We start from the raw sequence: 23523 nt of genomic DNA on the forward strand, positions 1-23523 counted from the left end.
TAATAATGGTCAAATATTAGATAATAAGTATCAGAAATTAGATAATAAATGTCAGAAATTAGATAATACTGGTCAGGTTTTAGATAATAAGTATCATAAATTAGATAATAAGTGTCATAAATTAGATAATATTGGTCAGGTATTAGATAATAAGTATCAGAAATTAGATAATAAGTGTCAGAAATTAGATAATATTAGTCAGGTATTAGATAATAAGTATTAGAAATTAGATAATATTGGTCAGGTATTAAATAATATTGGTCAGCCATTAAATAATATTGGTCAGGCATATAAACTATTGTTGGAGCTGCTCTCTTTTATAAATCTTTACAGAGTATTACATTAGACACCAATTTCTTTACCCTCGATTTTTTCACAAAGTCAGATTTTCTCATATTCTTTCTCAATTTCTCCATTTCTGAGCTCTATGTTTTGCGCCATTTTCGAATTTCTGGCAGGAACCGGAGCTTCTTCGAGTTTATACGGAGAGGATTTGGTGGCAGATGCAGGAAGTTGCGGTCGGCGGCAGATTATGGTCGGCAGCAAATGCATGAAGTTGCGGTTGATGGCAGATGCAGGAAGTTACGGTCGCAAATTATCGCTCTTTTTTATCTGTTGTTGATGCTTTGGTTTCGATTAGAGAAGAGGTAAGGATCTGAATGAGGAGGAGAGAGAAAATGTGAAAAAAATGGTGATGAATGAAGGATTGTAAAAATGGAGGAGAGAAAAAATGGAAGTGGTGTGTTTGAAGGTAATAAACTGGACTCACATGAGTCCGTTCTACACAAAACCTTTTGTTTATCTTTTGTTCAAATACATATTTGTATATCCTAAATTGTATCAAGTTTGATGTACTTTTTAAAACAAACTTATATGTGGTATAAACATAGTAACATATTTATTGATACTCTAAAATAACTTTGGACATTTTGTGAAAAACTAGCTTATAAAACTTTTTTTTTTTTTTTTTTTGCAAGAAACTACCAAATCAAAAAAATATTGTAAGAAACTACCTTATAAAAGGGTAAATGTTGTAAGAGACTACCATTGTTCAGAAAGTCACCGTTGACTTTCATTTATAGTCAACGTCGGAAAATAAAAGTCAACGATAAATTTTTGACCATGGATATTGTCTTATAACATTTACTCTTTTATAAGGTAATTTCTAACTACTTATTTTATTAGGTAGTTTTTTACAAAAAATAGTGTTATATAAGGTAGTTTTTCACAAAATATCCGATAACTTTTTATTCAAAAAAAAAATTCGCATAGTTTCATAGATTGCACACTTGGCAAAATACCAAGTGCATCTATCTATTGTTGTGGTCGAATTCCGGATTTATATATTAGTGAGTACGGAGTATATCATATCATATCATACTGTGATGAATGAAAAAAATACGGTGATTGAGGGGATTTTGGAAACTTTAGATTTCCCTTGATGATAGGAAACAATGGCATTAGGTTGAATACTTCTTATGTCGGTGGCTACTTCGGGTCCCACCAACTCGCCATGTGTCCATAACATTTACAATTGGTCTTGTATGGACCCGGTCTACAATAAATTATTGTAGACCTAAAATTTGACACTAACAAATAATATAATCACATTATGATGATATAATCACTTTTTTAGACAATATATAATTATCTTTTTGTGAGTCATATTTTGAATTATATAATCTCATATTAAACCATTTAATGAGATTATATAATTATCTTTAGGATGATAAAATTTAAAAATTATCTTTTGAATGATGTAATTTACTATTTGATACTTTTTATAATGATAAATTCACTTTTTGAGCGATACATTTACATAACAGTTTTAGGATGATATAGTCACTTTTGTAGTAATATAATCACATTCGTATGTTATACTAGAAGGTTGGGTCTACAATAAGTTATTGTAGAGCGGGTCTATTCTAGTCTTTACCTAACACTTATCTTCTTGTTTTACACAATGAAAACAGGGTAAGAGAACACAAAGCTGGAAAAACTTCACATTGTTATAGAATTCAATGCATATAAATTCTATCTACAAGCCGTATCCGCCATATAATTTGTTATGGAAAAGAGTAAACTCATTAATCTGGTTAACTGCTTCACCAATGAATAATTGACCCAATCCAGTAAAAACATGGGAAAAGCTGAAGGTTCACCCCAACTTATCTACGTAGTATAATAAAAAGTTGGTGAAGCAGCATGTGACTAAGAAAACCAGCTCTTCCTATTATTTGTGGACTTCAGTTTCAGTACAAGTTCCTCACGCTGAGCCTCAACTTCAGCATACCTGAGACTCAGCTGAAGGTATCTTTCTCGAATATCTCTCAGTTCTACCTCAAGGAAAGAGATGCTGTTCCTTTGCCTTCTGTCATCTGATTCGTTGTGACTTCCTGCCGTCATGGGAGTATCTGAAAAGGTCTGCTCTTCGGACAAAAACCTGGTAACAATGATTTACGATTAAAAAAAAACACACACACACACACATAACCACAACATATGAAGTACAAGGTATTTTAAGTACACAACTCCGTAATTCCACATTGAGGCCATCGAATTAATACTCGATAAATTCAATGTGGAAGGGGGGAAGGAGGTAGGTCCTATTATCTTGTTTGTATAAGCAGTTATCCTTAACTTGATGATTAATGTTGTGGCCCTTGTACAAGTGATCACACAAAAGATGTTCCACATATTTTGAGCTTATTTTTTAATTTTTCATTTTGCATACCTTCTAAGCTGAGTTTTGTACATATCATTTGCTTCCAAAGCTTCAGCGAGTTCAATTTCGAGGGACTGGATTTTCAGCAAATAATCTGTACTCTGAACTCCAAGTATCTGTAATAAGGAGAATCAGTAAGGCAGTTTTGACAATAAGACCATCTTCAATGGTGAGATTTGAGTGAGTTTTTTTTATGAGAGAGTATTTTTTGCAAAGGATACCAATAAGTTGGTATCTAAAATTAACAACTCCAAAAGAAAGTTGCTAAATTAAGATACTCAACTTTGAGTCTCATTTGACAAAAAGTGTGGGCCCTTATAATATATTTTGTAATTTATTTAAGTTTTTTTTTTTTTTTTTTTTTTTGAAAAAATTAACAATATGGATTTGGTGGGCCATAAATTGAAAGTCACATTAGTATACTTTAAAAAGTCTCACTAATGGAAAATTAGACTTCACATGAGTTGCTAAATTGAGAAGTGAATTGGGTATTACTATTGGAGGTAAAAAAAAAAAAAAACAATTCATTTTGTATTTCAATACTCAAAGTTGAGTCTCACTATTGGAGATGGTCTAACACTGGAACATACAAACAGACTTTATTACAATACAGAATAAAATAGAAACACCATTATGGATACAAGTAAGGCCAACTCTTAGAGTCATATAAGAAGATACTCTGATATACCAACCCATATGGGAGTCTACCCTAATATTCAATGCTAACAGGAAAATACCCAATTAGACATTTATGTTAATCACCCTTCATCTTCTTCGATATCGATTTGACCTCTTTATAAAAAAGCATGGTAAGAAAAACAAATTAAAGGCATCAGGATTTTAGATAATAAAGTCTAACCCCCCCCCCCCCCCCCCCCCAACAAAAAAAAAATAAAAATAAATAAATAAAGAAAACCTCTATTCTTTTGGCTTTTCTGGATTGCATAACAAATCACAGAAGCTTATGTAGTAGCTTCACCTAAGTATCTATAAACAACAGGCACTATATACCAAAAAGTAGATTAAATTCCAAGAAAACTATGCCACATACCTCTAAGTGTTGCTTTTCATCTTTTGTGGAGCACACAGCATCAATGCATTCTGTACCAAGGTCAGCGTGGCCTACAGAATTCAATTGATCATGCATCACCGTAGTTTTTAGTTGCTGTGGTTTTTGATGGACTGGAACTCCATTAAGATACCCTTCTAGGTCCTCCTCAAGATGTTGTATTTTCCGTTGAAGTTCAGCATTTGCCCTCTTATGTTTGCTGAGCTCAAATCTTAACTCCGCATTCTGGGCATAGAGTGCCTCTTTGGTAGCTAGATCCCCTTCTAACCGCAAAATTTTCTCTTCAAGGGCTATTTTACTACGCTGACAGTTATCTAACTCCAACAGAGACTGCTGCATACCATTTATCTTCTCCACAAGCGAATCCTTCTCAGTCTTCATATCTTCATGATCTTTACATAGCAGGTCAAAAGAAGCTTTCACCCTTTGATTCTCAAAACTGGCTTCACTGATAGAGGTCTTCAGACTAAGAACTTCATCTTGAAGCAGGTTAGCTCTCTGCAGTTGTTCTTTAAGGCTTGAAATTTCCTCTGCTAACTGCAGTTCTTCATATTTTGAAGCTTTAAGATTGATCTCAAGCCCAGTGATGACACTTCTTTGTTTTTCTTCAATAATTTTTAAATTTTCCTGCGACACTAACAGGTTATCATTCTTAGTCATAAGAATATCCTGGTTATTTCTCAAAGCAGTAAGTTCTCCAGTTAGCTGTTGTACTTTGGCTTCAGCTTCTGCTACCATGATACTCAATTTTCTTTGAGTGATCGCATATTTACTAGTCAAATCTTTAAGAGAAGTTTCAAGCTTAGCTTTTTCAGCACGTAAAACGTAAACTTCAAGTATGGCTTCAGATGACACTGTTTCCTGCTTGTCATGAGCGACTGATATCTGGTCAATGAGGTGTATGAGCTCTTTCTGAAGATTTTCAGCTTCAACTACCTTTTCTGAATACATATCATTCAGTGAGATATTTTCTTGCATGACTTTTTCTCGTTGTTCTCTATCCTCAATAGCAAGAGATTCAAGTTCAGACTTAAGGGTCTTTTCCTTTAAGGAAACTTCTTCAACAATCATAAGAAATTCAGCTTCTAAAGTGTCAATTTTCACTGAGAATTCAGAAAATTTTCCCTGTGTGTCCTTCAGTTGAGATTCCAAAATAGTGCATCGTGAATGCAAATCTGTGTTCTGCCTCCTCAGGTCCCAATTAAACTTCTGAAGTGAAGCACATTCATCGATAAGGTTTTCTGCTGTTAATTGCAACTTTGGATTAGCCTTTTTCAGATATTCACACTCTTCTAAAGCTTCAAGCCATCGATTTCGCATGTCTTCTACATTAAGTCTCACATCTCCTTTCTGTGTCTCCATTTCAATCTCCAATTTTTTAATCTCATCATGAAGTTTCATTGTTTCGGCTTCTGAATTTTGCAGCTTCACAAGACATGTCTCTTTCTCTTCTGTCAAATATCGTAACTGGGCTTCCAAAGCTGATATTCTTTCTGACAACTGCATGTTTTCCTTTTCTATATCAAACAGGTGCTGCTCTAGGTCTTTTTTTCCTTTTCCCAACTCTGATGACAACCTTTCAAGTACCTTGCTTGCAGAAATATGTGACTCCATGCTGCTTGATAAAATTATAATCTCTTTTTTCAATTCCTCTGAACTTTTAGATGAACTGCCTACTTCTCTTTCCAAGCTCTGAATTTTCTCTTTCAGCAGAATATTTTCCTCATAAACACTTGCTATCTGATCTTCAGGTGTATTTAACTGTTTTCGAACAACTTTGATATCTTCCTCTGCCTGCTCTTTACATAGATCAGGTTGGATGACTTCGCCAGAATTTCCAAGTCCCTGATAGGAATTGCAATTATCATGTTTTTTCAAACTTTCAAGCTCCAGCTTAATATCTTCTTCTTGGGTATCTAATGTATCTTCTTTTGAGTATTTGAACATTACTCCGCACCTATCACATTCTCCTTCAAAGCATTTGTTGGTTTTGGATAAAGAATCCAAAATCTCATGCAGCTGCTCTTTACAAGTAAGTGGCTTATTACAAGTCAACTCTAAGTTATGAAAACAACAAATATCATTGCAATCTACAGATAAGTTAAGAGAAAGTCCATGCCTTTTTGTTAGCTTTAGAGTATGATCAAGCAGTTTACGAATCTCGAGAAGTATATCAGGTAGATTCTTGGGGGTAGAAGGCTCACAAATCATATTTGGTAGCAACAATTGCAGGTCTTCAGTCTTCTCTTTTGCTTCATAGTTCTCTATTAATTTCTGCAATGCATGAAGTTCTATCCTCTGTTCTTCAACTTGAACATGAAGCTTCTGTAACTCATCTTCAAGACGAACAGCGTTTTCCTTATAAGTCTGCAACTGAATATCTGCTTCACGGCTTTTTCGTTCAAGATCTGGACATTGGGCCTGTGACTGCTCAGAAGTGGAAGCTTGTTCGAACAGTGTTTCTTTGTTTCTCAGTTCATGCTGAGGCTTTTGTAGTTGGCTTACCTCAGTTTCACATATTAATGAAGAATTCGTTGATTGTTTGAGCTTTAAAAGAAGTTCCAAGTTTTCCTCAGTCAGTTCGTTACAGTCCTTCTCAAGCTCTTCTACTTTTCTCCTGAGGACGTTGATCTCTTTGGCTTGATCTGTCTCATGTTCAGTGTCAACTTCCAAGTTCCTGTTTATTTGGTACTTGGCAGCTTCTGATAGCTTCGCTTCCAAGTTCGTGACCTCTTCCTCTTTCGCAGCTACTTGAAGCCTCCACTTTAATTCAGAATCCAAAATAGCTTGTGTTTTGAGGTTCCGTTCCATCTCTATCTTGTCATCCTTCTCTTCCACAGACTTCTCAAGCATTTGGATGACATTTTTTTGTTCCTCTTGTGCTTTCTGCAACTGCTGCAGCTGGAGCTTTGTGTTATGGATGGCCTCAGGAGAATATTCACCAGGCTCTTGTGTTGGCTGTGTCTTTGTATCAGATTCAGTTGAGAGCTGTGTTTTTGCAGGTAGAAATTGGTTTTCAATTTGCAACTTTGAATCTTGAGAAAGATTTTGTATTTCTGATTTCTGTGTTTCTATGATTGTTTCAAGCTCCTGTAAAATGGACAAAAGCTCAATGTTTGATTCTTGTGTTTTGTGCAGCTGTTCAGTCAAGTCAGCATTTGATTCTTTATGAAACCTTATTTCTTCCTCCATTTCCTTCTGTAGTTCATCCATATCTGTAGAATGAAGTCTTAAATCTCTTGTCACACTGTTTTTCTTTGCAGTCTCTTCTAGAGATTTTTTCAAATGCTCAATCTCCTGCTTTAGGCCATTACATTCCTGCTGTGAGGCTGATAGCTCCATGGTGAGAGTTGCTTGACTCCTTGACTGCCCAGACATTTCATTCTTCAAGACTTCCACGTCATGGGTTAACATTTTAGTATATCGCTCCCGCATCTTAGCTCCAGACCTTAGCTCCTCGATCGTAAGCTCCGCAGTTTCAAGAGATCCCTTTGAAGAGCCAGCATTTGAGCATGGTGGTGACATACAAGCATTGGAATTCTGCTCTGCTTGTTTAAATGCAGAAGCGCCAAATGACTCAGCAGCCCTGGTATGAATAGAAGAATGATTTGATTGATTATCATTATAAGTTTTACGAAAGCTATGAGATGGACCACTGTTTTGTGAATCAATAGAATCCTGTCTCACAATGAGGTCGGCACGCAAAATATTATTTTGAGGAGAAAACATGTCATTCCCAGAAGAAGCCTCTGCGGAATCAAAACTATGTCGGGAATCAGATGCTGACAAACTTGGATCCTGTTTCATAAAAGCACAACATGGAACAAAGATCAGATACCAAATAGCCAACACCATGAGCACATCATTCATTTAAGTAAGCCTTTACTGCTATTCAAAAAAAAAAAAAAAAAAAAAAAAAAAAAGGTGTTGTTTCGGTTTTGGACTTGGACCTATCACCCATATTCCCTAATTTCTTTGCCCTAAAATCAACCAGCTCCCCCCTTTGTCTCCATGTAAATCTTTAAGAATTCTGCTAATTGTTGATCTATGAACACCAAATTGAGTTACAAGTTTTGATTGGCTTCCAGAGGTAAAGATCTTTCCTTAGCAAAGCCAACCAATTGTCCAAAATCAATCTTTTTTCATGAAGATTGAGTTGTGTTATACACTTATGCTACTGCTTCTTCTGACGTGGGTTGTGAGTATACTAAGTTTCCCTCCGATGGAAGCTGATCAACACTAAAATTCATCATCAATGATATCTTCCACTTTTTTCTGTAATCTTTTTTTTCTTTCTATTACACAGAAAAGAATCTGCTAGGAACTGGAATCAAAACAGAGGCTCACACAATCAACACAGAAGAAATAGATAGCGGCAATGATATGATGTATTGATAATCAGTGTAATTAATCAATACAACTCTCCTTCTTTCGAGAGGAAGAAATCTCTCCCACAACTTCACACTAAACAATTTTTGCATAAACTCTCCTATTACAAAATTGCCTATATATGATCAGTTACTAGCATCTTCTATAGCTCAGAAGAATAACAAACTTATTTCTCAAAATTATCACATTACCCTAAACCCCCATAACAAACCATAACAGAATTTCCAACTCAGCATCAAGTTGCTGGAGTTAGGCCTTCTTCGAGCATATGTGATTATGGGCCTAGGCTGACCCCTTGCAGAATCATGGCAGCATAGAGAGTATTCTTATTATTATATTTATTCTACTCTGTCATTTCATTTCTTGATTTCATTCTTATCCCCTTCAGGGAACTCAAGCAACTTCAATCTCCATGACTTTTCCTGGCAATATTAACACTTCCAGACAATAGAACCAGAGATGAGTGCATGTTCATATGAATATCAAGCTGCTAACTGTATGAAGCAAGGGGAACAAAAGAGTAAATAGTACCCAATATATAAGTGAACCATGGGAATATAATTTGATGATCTTAAGCACCTCAAAGTCAATGATAATATACTGCACATTTATACCGCAACACAAACACACTGGTCAGCACAGGCAAAGGCACACACTGGTAGGAACAAGAGTACAAATCACATATATGTATAAGATGGAGAGAGAAGAAATGGAAGAAGTGAGAGGTACCCTACTAAGACCTGCTTGGGATGTTGACGTACTCTCTAAATGATTGCCAGACATTGAAGCCCCACTCCGAGAAAGCGCACCATCAGATGCATCAGATGTAATCTCTGAGTCATCATTTGAATATTCAACATTGATATTGGTCCCTTCACTTTGTGAATCCCTATCAAATATACACTTCTATAATCATAATGTTCACAACAGAAATGGTTTAATGAGAAATGCTGAACTATACTAAAGTAGTACACACCTATATTTTGTTTTTGGAGTCAGGCACTGAATTTTCAACTGTAAAACAATTAGCAAAGTACATTAATGCTCAAGCATTATATAGGAAGCTGATAAATGTAAACAAAGAAAACATTTGACATAAGAGATTAAAAAAATATTAGGAATTAGGCCACCGTATATGTATTACTTTAGGTAAAACAATTATAATTTTGATGGCTATGATTTTTATTGTCACAAAGTTACAACAAATAGATCCTTGGGCCTAAAAAGGTATGCAATCAAAACAAGTAATTAAAGTGCTAACAAGATCTCCAATGTACGAGAAAATTTGAAAAATTGAAACAAACTAAAATCTATGACTTGTGAGGCTTAATACGCATCAATTACAATAATGAGTTACTGACACACTATAGATCCCAAACAAAATGGAAACTGTGAAGGAGAAGAGATTATCAAGAACCCTTTAAACATCAAAGCCAACACACAAAGAGTAGACTCCTAAAATGTTACAGTAGCACATGGCTGCTTCCAAAGCAAACTCTAGAGTACATACGGTCCTCTTTTTGATGATTAATTGTGGTTATCATGTTTTGAATTGAACACAAAACCTAGACTTATGTGTATTTTAAACCATGATTTCAAGAACATCTTCAAAACCACAACTTTTGAGTAATCTACCCTCTTAATTACACACTAACTTGGTATCAAAGCAAGCAAAATTTTCTGGTCACTGATTGTGAGCAATCAACTTGAATATTTTTGCCTCAATATTGCGTCTGATTTTTATTCCTAATTGTTTGGATTATAAGAATTGGAGGGAAAGGAAGAGAAGAGAAAAGAAGGGATTCATCCTCCCTTCTTTGGATATATATTTTGATAAGAGGGAAGGGAAATGGAAATGGAAGGATTCATTTTCCCTCCCTCTTTCATAATAAACCAAATCCTTCCAACATTGGAAAGTTTTGAAGGGAATGTAACCTTACCTTTTCCCTCCCCTTCCATTCCTCCCCCTTCCTTCTTCCTCCCTCCCTTCCCTTTCTCTTCCACTTTGCTATCCAAAGAAACCGTAAGTGTCATCCAGTAAAGTGTAGTAAGTTTTTTATGAGAGCCACGCCCTACACAGCTTTGAATATTGACATAAAGTAATATGAGATCCTTAAAGAACAACATAAAGTTTTTGGTGACTGACTTGCCCATTAGGATATGTTCAGCAATTCTTTTTGTGTTCTGAACATCTTTTCAACAAGTCACATATCCTACACAGCTCTTTAAAGTAATGGTAAAAAAACTGAAGATCTAGAAATTGTGCGTACGGACATGGAACGACTGTTTGGTGAATTCAAGAAGCTGATTGTTTGGACGCTAGCTATGCACATCATATTGTACTAGGTGTGGAGTTCTGTATAGGTGATTTCAATCAAATGCTACAACACAAACAAGATGATTTTGATGTGATTATTGACAACCATAGCAGTCTGGAGGTCAGAAACTTTTCAGATTTGGGTTTTCTTGATGTGGATAGTGTAAAGATTGCATTTTTATCATGCTTCAATAGTAAAGATGCATTCTGTGTTCTTCTATAAGCAAGTTTTCAAGACATGGGATTTCTTTGATCATGTTGGTGTTGTGGACTTGTGGTTACATCTCATGCTATTATTGGCCCATTGAAAGCCAAGATTCAAGATAGGGAAAATGGTGTGGCTTGATTATTTGCTAATTTTGTGAGGACTTGGTTAATTTATTGGCAATGCAGGGGTTTCACACAGTATTTATGCAGGGGTATGATGCAGGAGAGAAGAAGAATGAACGGGAGGCGTCGTACGAAGAATCAATTGTTCTTCACTAATAGTTTAAATATGTTTAGATTTGCCTTACATGTTTTTATCATACTAGGTGGCTAAAGCGCGCGCTGCACACCATAGTTAGCCATGTACGGGAGTTTTTTAAAGGTTCAAAGGTCCGCACAAGGCGCACACTATTTTAAAAATAATAATAAAATAAAATAAAATAAAATAAAATAAAATAAAATAAAAAAAAACCAATTAACATTGATGAGTTCAAATAAGTAAAACATTTTAGAGGATATATTATTGTCCAAACAGTATTTATAAGAGTTCTCACAAATTTTTTAAAAGGAAGGGATTCAAATAAAAGGCAATTAACATTAATGAGAGCAAATAAGTAAATACACATTTTAGAGGGTATAATTGTCTAAACAATATTCATAAGTGTTATCTCAAACTTTTTTAAGAGTCTTTTGGTTGGACCCTTTGGAATAGGTTGGAATGGGGTTTAAATTCATTCCATCCATTTTAGTGTTTGGTTAGGCTTTTTTGGTATGGAACCTCATGTCAAGAGGATTCTAACTCCACCCACCCCCCTAGAATCACATACCCACCTTATCCCCTAAGATTCACATTCCATTCCTTTAATGATATGTAAAAACCATTCCTCATGTCAAGAGGATTCTAACTCCACCCCATCCCCCTAGAATCCCATACCCACCTTACCCCCTAAGATTCACATTCCATTCCTTTATTGATGTGTAAAAAGCATTCCAATGGTCCAACTATAAACCAAACAACTTCAAACTAGTATGGGAGTTAGAATCCATCCTAGTATGAGATTCCATACCAATCTATTCCAGTTTAACGAACCAAACGACAAAGGTAGGGATACTTGAGTGGGTTGTCATGTTTCAAGAATAATAGGATTCTATTTGTGCAAGATAGAAATCTATTTGTGCAAAGGAGTCATAGCTAGTTGTTTTGACGTTTCCTTAGCAGTTTTATTCTTATCCTTTTTGTTAGTATTGCTTATACAAGGCCTATTAGCTTATCTATAAAATTAGAGTGTTGGAGTTTGCAAAATGTGATGAGCTTTGCTATCTAGGTTAATGTTTAAACCAAACACATAGCCAAAACTTTTACGTATTAATAATCTGCAACTTCAAGAAGAACCTCAAAACTGTGACTTTTGAGTAATCTATCTTCTTAATTTCTGTTCTTGTTTCATTGATATCGTTCAAAAACCAGCAAGAATCAACACAGCATTTTGATTACACATCACTTTAAATGCTGAACAGGTAACACAAGAAAGCAGTCATTCATCAATAACCAGCACCGGAGGTGAGGGACAAGATTCATAATGACAGCATATCAAAAAATATTAAAGCCAAAAAATAATAAGTAAAATAAGAATAACTCATGAAGTCGGGAATGAATGACAAATCAACATGATTATTTAAAAGGGAATAAAAGAACGTGGGTGGTGCAAATAGTAGAGAATAAGAATGATCTGTGAGCAAATGACTGCTTACTTGTAGTGAAGTAGCATAGTTGCATTTTTTCAGTACCAATGACACAGGTGTAGAAGTTCTCGAACTTGCGAAGTCTGCCAGATTAATGGTAACTTCCCCAAGGATGCCAGAACGAGATGAACTCTGTAGTGTTTAAAGATCTACCTCTTAAAGTGATGAAATAAAGAGATACAGAAGAAAGAATATTCCATAAACTAAAGTTGGTACCAGACCATGGCAACAAGAAATCTGAAGAGGGATCCTTGAAGCTCTTTTGAATTTCCTTTCTCTTGTAAAATGGAGACTGATTCATGGAAGGTTTCTGTCCACCGACAAATGCCATTTCTTACAGAGGCTTTTCCTGATTTAACAATCGTCTTCCCTGTTTCAAGAGAAACTAAAGACACAAATAGTTTATCCCACCCTTTTGGTACCTGCCATTCAGAAGAGCAGTATACACCAAAGATATATCAATAACAGAACAAAAAACTGCATAATGCAGCGAGTAACTGAGCTTGTCTTAATGTGAAATCAGAACCATATTAAACAATCAATCAACTTACAGGAGACAAGTCTACAGCACAATTCAGTAAAAATAATAAAACAAAATAAATAAAACCACCCAAAATCGTTCAGTTATTCACATTGAATTTACAAGGGTTTCTTGTTTATTGATAAGAAATTCAACAGTAATCTTAAAATTAACATAGAAGAAAAGCAAGATGTGAACAATTTATAGCACAAAGAAAACATTACAGTATAATAGAAGCAGACAATGTCCTTTTTACGACTATTTTTAGCATCATAGTCGACACTTGACTTCAAACTTTCCAACCTTGTCAAATGGCTCAAATCACATGAAAACATAAATAAAGGAGCATATCATGGGTGTTATATCATGCTTAGGAGCCCTCACATCATGAATTGACACATTGGAAAAGTTCCAATAAATTGTGCAAGACTCTCCTTATTCAGAAGTACCATAATACTTGCAACATTATCTTTTTATAAGAAATTATCATAATGCATGCACCCTTAATTTGCTTGTGGGCTATCTTTATTTCTCTCCTCATCAAATGTGACCCATATACTACTTGCAAACGATCTCAATCACGAGATACTTAATATTTGTAACCCTCCCCAAGGTTGAATGTGATCTTACTACAAAGCCCAAGGTGAAGTTTCATCCTAAAGTGAACTACACAGGTATACCTAGCTTTGGTACCCGTTCAACAAATGGAGGACAAATAAGAGAGAACCCTCCAATACATCCTCTCCCACCACCCGTGATCCTCACATACAGAAGACGCCACAGAAAACAGCAGGAACAGAACACCAACAACAACAACCCATGGCAGCAACAAGGGAAAGCAGGGGACCGTTGAGCAGACAAGTTACCTTAAGCTATTTGTTTGTAATGTCCTAAAGTAGAAAATAGACAATAGTAGTACTTGTTGTAATTAAGGCTTTATTGCCATTTCGAGTATAGTAGTAGAAGTATAAATAGTGGTTGTCTAGGAGAGGGGAAGGTATCCAGAAATATTTTGTATTGAACCTTGGAGAGTCATGGCCTAAAGCCATGTTTACGTTCGTAAGCTTAAGCTAATCAAATTACAACCTTCCGACCGAATTACTTCAGTCATCCACGCTTAGTCCGATACAGTTACCAGACACTGACACCGGAGAGGGTGGCGAACCTCGAGAAAAGAGTGGAAGAAATTTTTGAGAACCTAGGCGACGGGGAGGGCTCCCTTGACCTTGTTGAAGAGCCAGGAAGTGGCAATCTACGATGCCAGGCAGGTTCTGGAGGGTCGGATTGACCGCTTTCGCAACGACCAAACTCAGCAGAATGCCTTAATGACTAGCAAACAAGACAAGTTTATGGAAGAAATTCGAAGCGCCATCAAAGCCTTGGGCAAACAGCCTATTCAGACCATTCTGGTGGACGACGAGGTAGAGCAGCCGCGGCCACAAGATGGGTTCGACGGCCACTGGTGGAGGAGGGTACAATGAAACCCCTCTGGGTTTGGAGGGCTTTAATGGTCTTCAACTCGGCACTTGGGAACCAAGGGTCGGCGGGCAGTACCGACACCATGGCGAGGGCAACGACAACCGAGGTAACTGGAAATATTGGAAGCTCGACATGCTCATTTTCGATGTATCTGACCCAGACGGATGGATACTCCGGAGTGAGCAGTATTTTCAATTTTACGAACTGATGGAAGTGGAGAAGAGATAGGCCGCGGTGGTGGCTTTGGACGGTGACGCCCTGAGGTGGTACTAATGGGAAAGCCGGCGCCGACCACTCTGGGAGGATATGAAGGGACGAGTGCTAAACCAATTCCGACCAGTTAATTCAGGGACATTGCACGCGCAATGGTTGGCGCTGGTACAAACCACATCGGTGGTCGAATATCGGAGGGTGTTTATCGAGAAGGCGTCGCCACTAATGGACATACCCGAAAGTCTGATGAAAGGTCAATTTATCAACGGTTTAAAGGAAGAGATAAGGGCTGAGATCCGAATGTCAATCCAATGACCCTGGAAGATGCCATGAATCTGGCAATTCGGGTCGAAGAAAGAAACCGAGTTAGTAACCCGAGGAAGACGGGTGGGGTTTTTTCCCGACCCGGACCCTATTCATATTTCAACAAGAGCCCTGTTTCAACATTGTTGGGTACTGGCCAGCCCAAACCTCAAATAGCCCAAACACAAACATATCCCACAAACCCAAACACGACCCCTTACAACCCAAATTGAACTTACTCACATTCGAACCCAGCCACACCAGCCCAATCCTCAGTAGCTTCAGCGAGCCAACCATCCCACAACTATCCTAACCGGAGCAGCTCGAGCACCATCAGGTTCCAAGGGGAGGTGCGGCGACTGACCGAAAGAGAGATCGCCGATAAGAAGGCAAGAGGCCTCTGCTTTAGGTGGGATAGCCGGTGGACTAGTCCTAACCATGTGTGCACCGCCAAGATGATGAAGAAAAGGAGGAGGCAGGGAATTCGTGGCAATAGAGGCGCCGGAGGAAGAGGAGGTTCTGACCTTCGTATCAATAAACTCCATTGTTGGTCAAACCAACCCGAAGACGATGAAATTAACAGGAACAATCAATGGCACTCCGGTGATCGTGATGATAGACCCGGGCGCTACACACAATTTTATCTCAATAGGGACCGTAGAGAAGCTTGGCATTCCGGTCACTGGAACGAATTCATTTGGGGAGTCTCTAGGCAACGGGGCAGCGGTTAAGGGTCGAGGCTCATGTCAGGGAGTTCGAGTGAAACTGAAAAAGGATTTGGAAGTGGAAGAGGACTTCCTACCACTTCAATTGGGTAACTCAGATTTGATTTTGGGTGTTTAGTGGTTAGAGAAATTGGGAGAACTCATGACTAATTGGAAATTACAGAGAATGAGCTTTGTTATTGGAGGGGAAAATGTAACAATCCATGGGGACCCGAGCCTAGCTCGTACGGGAATTACCTTTAAGGCGATGATGAGAACATTGAGGAAGGAGCATGGAGGGGTGTTAGTTGAAATGAAAAGCATGGAGGATGAAGGAAATGGGCAAGAGGGTGAGGAAATTCAAGATTTTCTGAGAGGAGTGATTAAGGAACACAAAGAGGTATTTGCGGACCCCAAGGGGCTGCCACCAACCCGGGGGCACGAACACTCCATTGTCCTCGGGGAAGGAAGTAACCCCGTAAGTGTCCGGCCGTACCGATATCCCCAATTTCAAAAGGATGAGATTGAAAAGCTCGTCGGAGAGATGCTTGAAGCGGAAATCATTACACCCTCAACTAGTCCTTTCTCGAATCCCGTTCTTTTGGTCAAGAAGTAAGATGGCTCGTGGCGGTTTTGTGTTGATTACCGAGCCTTGAACAAGGAAACGGTGCCTGATAAATACCCGATACCGGTATTCGACGAGTTACTGGATGAGTTACATGGAGCCCAAGTGTTCTCTAAATTGGACCTCAAATTATCACCAAATCTTGGTTCGACAGGAGGACACTCATAAAACGGCATTCCGCACTCAAGAGGGGCACTATGAGTTCTTTGTCATGCCTTTCGACATCACTAATGCACCGGCAACGTTCCAATCTCTCATGAACGAGATATTTCGCCCTTACTTGCGTAAATTTGTACTTGTTTTCTTTGATGACATACTTGTGTATAGTGCTAGTGAACAAGATCATGTTATGCATTTGAAATTAGTGCTTGCTACGTTGAAGAAACATGTGTTATTTGCAAATTATAAAAACTACGAGTTTGGCAAAGCAAAAGTGGCCTACTTGGGCCATATTATCTCTGAGGGGGTAACCGTTGACCAAGACAAAGTGGGCTCCATGCTCAAGTGGCCCACTCCCAAATTCTTGAGAAAGTTAAGAGGTTTTCTAGGATTAAAAGGGTACTATCGAAAATTTATACACCACTACACCCACATTGCTCGGCCACTCACGAATCAGTTGAAGAAGGATAGCTTTGGGTGGTCGGAGGCGACGGAGGAAGCTTTCCGGGCATTGAAAAAGGCCATGGTCACGACCCCAGTTCTTATAATGCCGAATTTTTCCAAGGTATTCATAGTCGAGTCCGACGCATCGAGGTTCGGACTCGGTGCAGTCGATGCAAGAAGGGAGGCCCGTGGCTTTCTTTAGCAAGGTTCTCGGCGGAGTAAATCAATCTATAAGAAAGAGCTCATGGTCGTGTGCTTAGCGGTGGAGAAGTGGAAGCATTATCTATTAGGGAGGAGATTTGTGATACGGAGTAACCAACAAAGTCTCAAATATATCACTCAAAAACGAGAAATTGGCATGGAGGTTCGCAAACTTATTGGGTTCAATTTTGAACTACAATACAAACCCGGGGTGGCCAATAGGGTGGCAGATGCTCTGTCACGAAGGGGCAAAGATGAAGGGGAGGTGGAGTTTGGAGCTTTGGTCACCACTCAAGGACTGGATCGGGAATTACTAAGGACTGAGATCGCAAAGGATCAGGAGATTCAACGGCTAAAAACAGAGGTGGAAAAGGGAAGCGGACCCCGAGGATACACTGTAGAGAACAGCCGCTTACTGTACAAGGGTCGAGCAGTGCTTCCGTGAAACTCCAGCCTGAAAAGGGCGCTACTTCAAATTATCATGACTCACCTAAAGGTGGTCATACAGGGGAAACCAAGACTTATTTAAAGATGGGGTTGATTGCTTTTGGGCCGACATGAGACGCGAGGTGGCTGACAATGTGCGGGCCTGCTCGGTTTGCCAAAGAAATAAGCATTCCCAACGATCGCCGGCTGGTTTACTCTAACCTTTGCCGATTCCAGAGAGAATTTGGGAGGAGATAAGTATGGACTTCATCGAAGGGTTGCCAAGATCGAAGGGGGTTGACACAATATTAGTCGTGGTGGACAGATTATCGAAATATACCCACTTTATTGGGCTAAAACACCCATTCACGGCTTATGTGGTAGCGCAGAATTTTGTTAGGGAAGTGGTCAGGCTTCATACAGTGCCAGCGAGTATTGTCTCGGATAGGGATCGAATATTTTTTAGTATATTCTGACAGGAGCTTTTTCGGATGCAAGGCACAAAGCTAAAGAGAAGTACCTCCTACCACCGTCAAACGAACGGGCAGTCCGAGGTGGTTAACAAGCAATTAGAAACTTACCTTCGCTGTTTCGCGGGGGAGCAGCCAAAGACGCGGACCAAGTGGCTCCCATGGGCCGAATATTCCTACAATACAACCCCCCAATCATCGATCCAAGTCACTCCATTTCTGGCAATCTACGGCAGAGAACCACCTAAGTTAATTAGGGTGGAGGCAGGACTGACGGCAGTAAACACCGTGGATGAGCTATTATAGGAGAGGGATATGATGCTCGATGAGTTAAAGAGTAAGTTGTTTCGGGCACAACAGATCATGAAACGGAATGCTGATTTGAAGCGCAGAGACGAAGAGTTTCAAGTGAGAGATTTTGTGTTCCTAAAATTTCGGCAGAGGTCCTTGGCAAAACGACCCTTCGAGAAATTGGCGGCTCGTTTCTATGGGCCTTTTGAAGTGGTGCAACGCGTGGGAAAGGTGGCATACAAACTTCAATTACCTGATCATTGCTGTATTCGCCCTGTTTTTCATATTTCACAATTGAAGCACGCCATTAGAGATGTCCCTAGCTACCCTACTATACCACATCAACTCACACCGGAGCTCGAATTGGTGATTGAGCCAGAAGCGGTTGTTGAGCTGCGGCAGAAAGCAGGGTCCCATGGTAGGCTGGAGGTGTTGATCAAATGGCTAGGGGTCCCTTATTTTGAGTCCACTTGGGAGGATGCCGAGACCATCAAAGGTCGATTCCCGGGCTTCCACCTTAAGGACAAGGTGGCTCTTTTGGGGGGCGGTATTGCAATACATCCTCTCCACCACCCGTGATCCTCACATACAGAAGACGCCACAGAAAACAGCAAGAACAGAACACCAACAACAACAACCCATGGCAGCAACAAGGGGAAGCAGGGGACCGTTGAGAGACATAGCAAACAAGTTACTTTAAGCTATTTGTTTGTAATGTCCTTAAGAAGAAAATAGACAATAGTAGTACTTGTTGTAATTAAGGCTTTATTGCCATTTCGAGTTTAGTAGTAGAAGTATAAATAGTGACTGTCTAGGAGAGGGGAAGGTATCCAGAAATATTTTGTATTGAACCTTGGAGAGTCATGGCCTAAAGCCATGTTTACGTTCGTAAGCTTAAGATAATCAAATTACAACCTTCCGACCGAATTACTTCTGTCATCCACGCTTAGTCCGTTGCGAACCCACAAATAGAGTCCATAGTGAGTTTCTGTCCTAGAAAGACTCTATCTCCATGTCCGTTTCTCGCTGGGTCATGTTGGCACATGACTTCCTTCATTAGGATTATGATACATTAAAGATTTCAATATCAGGTTCTCAGATCTAAAATATGAGATTTTATGACATGAAACTCCCTGATTACCAACCATTATATTCATAACCACCAGCTTTAATAGAATATACAACATTAAACCCTTGATATACATAGATTTTAAGTTTATATGATGATATTCAATTACACAATTGATTTGTTTTAGTTCAAACAATATATTCTGTAATGAACCAGCTACCTGTGGTCCTCATGTATGTCAGATGGAAGAAGAAAATGGGCACCAATACAGCAGCAGGCCGTGAGTATTGGGCAAGGGAATGAGTGAGAGCACATAGGGACAAAAGAACAGAGCATGTGAAGATAAAATGCCATCATCAGCCACCAAATCAGTTTGGGAACTTGTATTAGAGCTATCTCGGAGTGTTGTGGGCTAAACCCACTATTTGAGAGTTGTAGGCTAAAGCTACAATCGTTGAGAGTTGTCGGCTAAACCTACTAGTATTTGTTCTTCATTTTGCTGCCATTGTTGAATTTAATCACACTAGGAGCTTTCTCCTTCATTTGTTCTGTTTTTCTCTGTTTTGATAGTACAATAGTTTCTCTCTGTGTGTGTGCGCGCGCGCGCGCTAAAAGAATCAGTCTCAGTATTACTTGTTATCAACAAAAAATCTTGATGAGCTAAGCCATTAAAATCTAAGAGCTAACTACAAGCCACTAACATGTCCTGATGTCCAGATTCTCCAGATCATCAGCAAACATACCAATTAAAATCTAAGCGCTAACTACAAGCCACTAACATGTCCTGATGTCCAGATTCTCCAGATCGTCAGCAAACATACCAAAACTCTACAATTCTTCTTGTCAAGCTTTTTTGAGAGTACTGAAAGAAAGTACTCTTCTTCAACTACGATATTTACATAGAACTATGTTGGCATGTTATACCCATCCCTTATCATAAAGGACTAAGACTCTTCAAGGACTTCAAAAATCTTTATGTTAGCTGCATACTCCTTTTGTTGCTCATCCACAACAGCATAAATTCCATAAACATACCCAGAAGAATGGCTATAATCCCCATTGCGCAGAAGTAACAGAACACAAACAGCTTTAGAGACCATCAAGATTTTCAGGAAATTGTCAAAATTTTCCTCTGAATAACTCCTACCATTGCCTTTTTATGCAAGATATAATAGACAGATTAGCATTTATGTTGGGTTCTAGGAAGCTCAAGATATGCATAGCTTTATCTATAACCAGTCTAACATGTTTTAGTTAGAAGAGAAAATATTCGCTGTAAGGAAAGATAAATAATGCAACAGTATTGGACCCTCTTTACAATTTATAGAAGCTAATAGGAATAAAAAATAATAGTGTCAACTATGTTCAGCATCACTCAATGCCAAGCTGCAAAAAAATCCTTGCAAAAAGGCACCAAAGAAATGCAAGAAAAAGGCCTATCTATTGAAATATATACAGAAAAACCCCATACTGAATGGCTCTCACACATTAAAAAAAAAAGGGACAGATATGATGAGGCCTCCTGAATTTAGAAGATCTGTAAAATCCGAGTATACAGATAACAAGTCGCAGCTAACAACCTTTAAATTTTGCATCACAGCTTACACTTTATTGTAGTCTCTGACCAAGCAAGCATCTTACAAAATGAGCTAAACACAGCAAGTAACAGATTGGGTTAAGTAAAGTACCCCGGGGAGATGGAGGAATATCAAGTTGTTCGAAAGTAATAAAAACTTTTTGAAAAAAATAAGCTTGTGGCTAACACAATATGTTCAAATTCATAAGTTTGTTACAGTGAAAGATGACTGAAACATGACCATTAGGCTAGCCATGCTCTCTATGGTTGAACAAAACAAATTGCTTTGACAGTCCAAAACTACCAGAAGGCCTTTAGTTACTATGAAGTATAATTTACTTTATACATGAAATACAAGAAATGTTAACAGCTTGATCCCCAATCAAAACCAATGAATCCATCTATGTATGAGATAGAAAATAAAGAAGCTGCATAGTGGAGAATGACAGCTAAAATAATTCAAAAGAGCGCCTAAGTGGATAGCTTTGTGACAGTTCGAGACAATAATCAATGATTAAAAACATATCAAAACCGAGTGGCATGAAAACTCTACTGTCCAGGTGCAGTCTAGCAAGCAGATATTAGCAAGCTCAAAGAGATTACGCTCATCATAATTCAAATTTACAAATACATCAAAACCAAGTAGCATGAGAATCAAATCTTCACGTTGCTAATGTCTCATATAATACTCTATAGTCTACACTATTTCGCAATTTTTCATTGTTCACTAGTTCAGAGATTCAAATCTAAAATATAGAGACTATATTTGTCACACTTCATACGATCCTGAGTCCAAGTATTATGTAAAATTTGATTTTCAGAGATATTGCATTAACATTTGTCACCAACATACATGTCTTAAAGCGACTAATTAGGTAATTAAGCTCTAATAATAATAATAATAATAATAATAATAATAATAATAATAATTGACTAAATTATGTAGCCAGTTGTTCAATAACCAATTTCTTCAACTACAGTGTTACCTACTAATCACTACTGAATACATGAAATCCACCAATCACATACCCAGTTCAAACAAAATCCCAAGAAATTTCAAAATTTTGACCAATTTACATCAGTTAAGCAAAAGGAAAAAAAATATATAAATATAAATAAAAAAATCGAGAACATTAACCACATTTGACAACCTTAATTTTTTTTTTTAAAAAAATTAGAAATTAAGAGTCCAGAATACTAATACGGTAATACCCATCAATTTTCAATGAATGCTGATAATATAAAAATTAATAAAATAATGTTCAAACAAAATTCCAAGAAATTTCAAAATTTTGACAAATTTACACGAGTTAAACAAAAGAAAAAAAAAAAAAAATTAAGAGTCCAGAATTAATATGCTAGCAAAATACAAATACCCATCAATTCTTAGTGAATGCTGATAATAAAAAATTAAAAAAATAAAAAAATTCGATCGAAGTCATATTAGATATTAGCATTGAAATTTGGGCGAGAAAACAATGAAATTAGACAAACCTTGATTGCCTGAAAATCGGTAAACTGAAAATCAAATTTCTCTCCACCTTTACCGGTCTTATGCTTATGCAATTTGAACATTTTCTATCGCATTTGAGATAAATTATGAAAGATGGTACAATGTGAAGGAGGAGAGAGAAAATGTGATGGAAGAGTGAGCGTTGTTGGCTGGTGTTGAAGACTTGAAGTAGCTGAGATGGGTTTTCAGAGAATACTGAATTTGTTGGTTTTGGACAAAGACTGATTGATTCCTCTCATCTTACACTGATGAATGTCGCAAATGTTTGTTTTTTTCATTTTGTCTTACACTCACTAATCAAGGGCTCAAGGCCATGGACATGGACCCCACTGTTTGATCGGAAATAATTGTTAAGTGTAAATGGTGAATGATGAGATTACAAAATGAGATGCGGCCGATTGTCAGCATAACTCGTGAGATAGTAGGGAAAGAGTTGACATTTTTTTTTTCCCACAAAATCTTATATGTGGCTGGTGACACTCATAGAGCTGTCAATTCAAGTAAACGGGTCGGGTTTGTGTCAGGTAAGAGTGGGTCGAGTTAATTCGGGTTAATGTCGCAACCTATACGGGTCGGGTTTGGGTTGAGTCATGCTTGAGTCGGGTCACGTCGGGTCATACATCTTATCGGGTTTGGGTCGGGTGAACAATAGGTCGGGTTTAATTCGGGTTTTCACGGGCTAAAAAGGGTTAGGGTAATTATCGGGTTCAAGTCGGATCAGTTCAAGTCAACAATTTGCCAGTTAGAATCAGGTCGGGTCATTCTCGGGTTTGAGTATGGTTCGGTTTAAGTCAATAATTTGCGGGTTATAATCAGGTCGGGTCATATTCAAGTCGGGTTATTCTCGGATACAAGTCGGGTTCTGTTCAAGTCAATAATTTGCGGGTTATAATCAGGTTGGGTCATATTCGGGTTCAACTAACTATAAATAGATTATTAACTATAAATAGATAATTATCATTTTTATCAAGCTAATTATTTCCTTTTATTATAATATATATGGAAAAATACTAGGGAACTATAGTTCATAATTTAGGAAGATAATTATCTCCTTTGACCATACAACATATATATTCTATA

At 37.9% G+C, this 23523-nt stretch overlaps 2 protein-coding genes across 4 annotated transcripts; both read right to left on the reverse strand.

Annotated features, from left to right (window-relative positions):
* Window positions 1–1989: 1989 nt before the first annotated feature.
* On the reverse strand, window positions 1990–7664 carry LOC145627868 (uncharacterized). Its single transcript, XM_081680212.1, has 3 exons — window positions 3777–7664; window positions 2735–2841; window positions 1990–2443 (listed from the first exon to the last, which is right to left on the reverse strand). Exons 1-3 carry the CDS (start codon window positions 7662–7664, stop codon window positions 2212–2214), a joined length of 4227 nt encoding a protein of 1408 aa, XP_081536338.1. The 3' UTR covers window positions 1990–2211.
* A 489-nt stretch (window positions 7665–8153) lies between these two features.
* Window positions 8154–22742, reverse strand: LOC145629097 (uncharacterized). Of its 3 annotated transcripts, XM_081681595.1 has the most exons (7): window positions 22425–22741; window positions 12672–12872; window positions 12460–12582; window positions 9160–9197; window positions 8913–9072; window positions 8715–8783; window positions 8154–8620 (listed from the first exon to the last, which is right to left on the reverse strand). In XM_081681595.1, exons 1-7 carry the CDS (start codon window positions 22503–22505, stop codon window positions 8615–8617), a joined length of 678 nt encoding a protein of 225 aa, XP_081537721.1. In that variant the 5' UTR covers window positions 22506–22741; the 3' UTR covers window positions 8154–8614. The 3 variants fall into 3 exon arrangements, with proteins under 3 accessions (XP_081537721.1, XP_081537720.1, XP_081537722.1); XM_081681594.1 differs by having other exon boundaries at window positions 8154–8783; window positions 22425–22742; XM_081681596.1 differs by lacking the exon at window positions 8715–8783 and having other exon boundaries at window positions 22425–22740.
* Window positions 22743–23523: the final 781 nt, after the last annotated feature.

The sequence above is a fragment of the Chenopodium album genome, chromosome 4 (assembly GCF_948465745.1).
Source record: "Chenopodium album chromosome 4, dcCheAlbu1.1, whole genome shotgun sequence".
Taxonomy (NCBI): domain Eukaryota; kingdom Viridiplantae; phylum Streptophyta; class Magnoliopsida; order Caryophyllales; family Amaranthaceae; genus Chenopodium; species Chenopodium album.

What these genes read in the sequence shown, in the direction of transcription:
- LOC145627868 (XM_081680212.1), bottom strand. Translation starts at nt 7,664, where the DNA reads ATGAATGATGTGCTCATGGTGTTGGCTATTTGGTATCTGATCTTTGTT. An exon ending in ATGAAAAGCAACACTTAGAG is followed by an intron (nt 2,842 to 3,776) that starts GTATGTGGCATA and finishes TCCTTATTACAG; the next exon opens with ATACTTGGAGTTCAGAGTAC. An exon ending in TACAAAACTCAGCTTAGAAG is followed by an intron (nt 2,444 to 2,734) that starts GTATGCAAAATG and finishes CATTGTTACCAG; the next exon opens with GTTTTTGTCCGAAGAGCAGA.
- LOC145629097 (XM_081681594.1), bottom strand. Translation starts at nt 22,505, where the DNA reads ATGTTCAAATTGCATAAGCATAAGACCGGTAAAGGTGGAGAGAAATTT. An exon ending in CCGATTTTCAGGCAATCAAG is followed by an intron (nt 12,873 to 22,424) that starts GTTTGTCTAATT and finishes TCTGAATGGCAG; the next exon opens with GTACCAAAAGGGTGGGATAA. An exon ending in ACTCCAAAAACAAAATATAG is followed by an intron (nt 9,073 to 9,159) that starts GTGTGTACTACT and finishes TATATTTGATAG; the next exon opens with GGATTCACAAAGTGAAGGGA.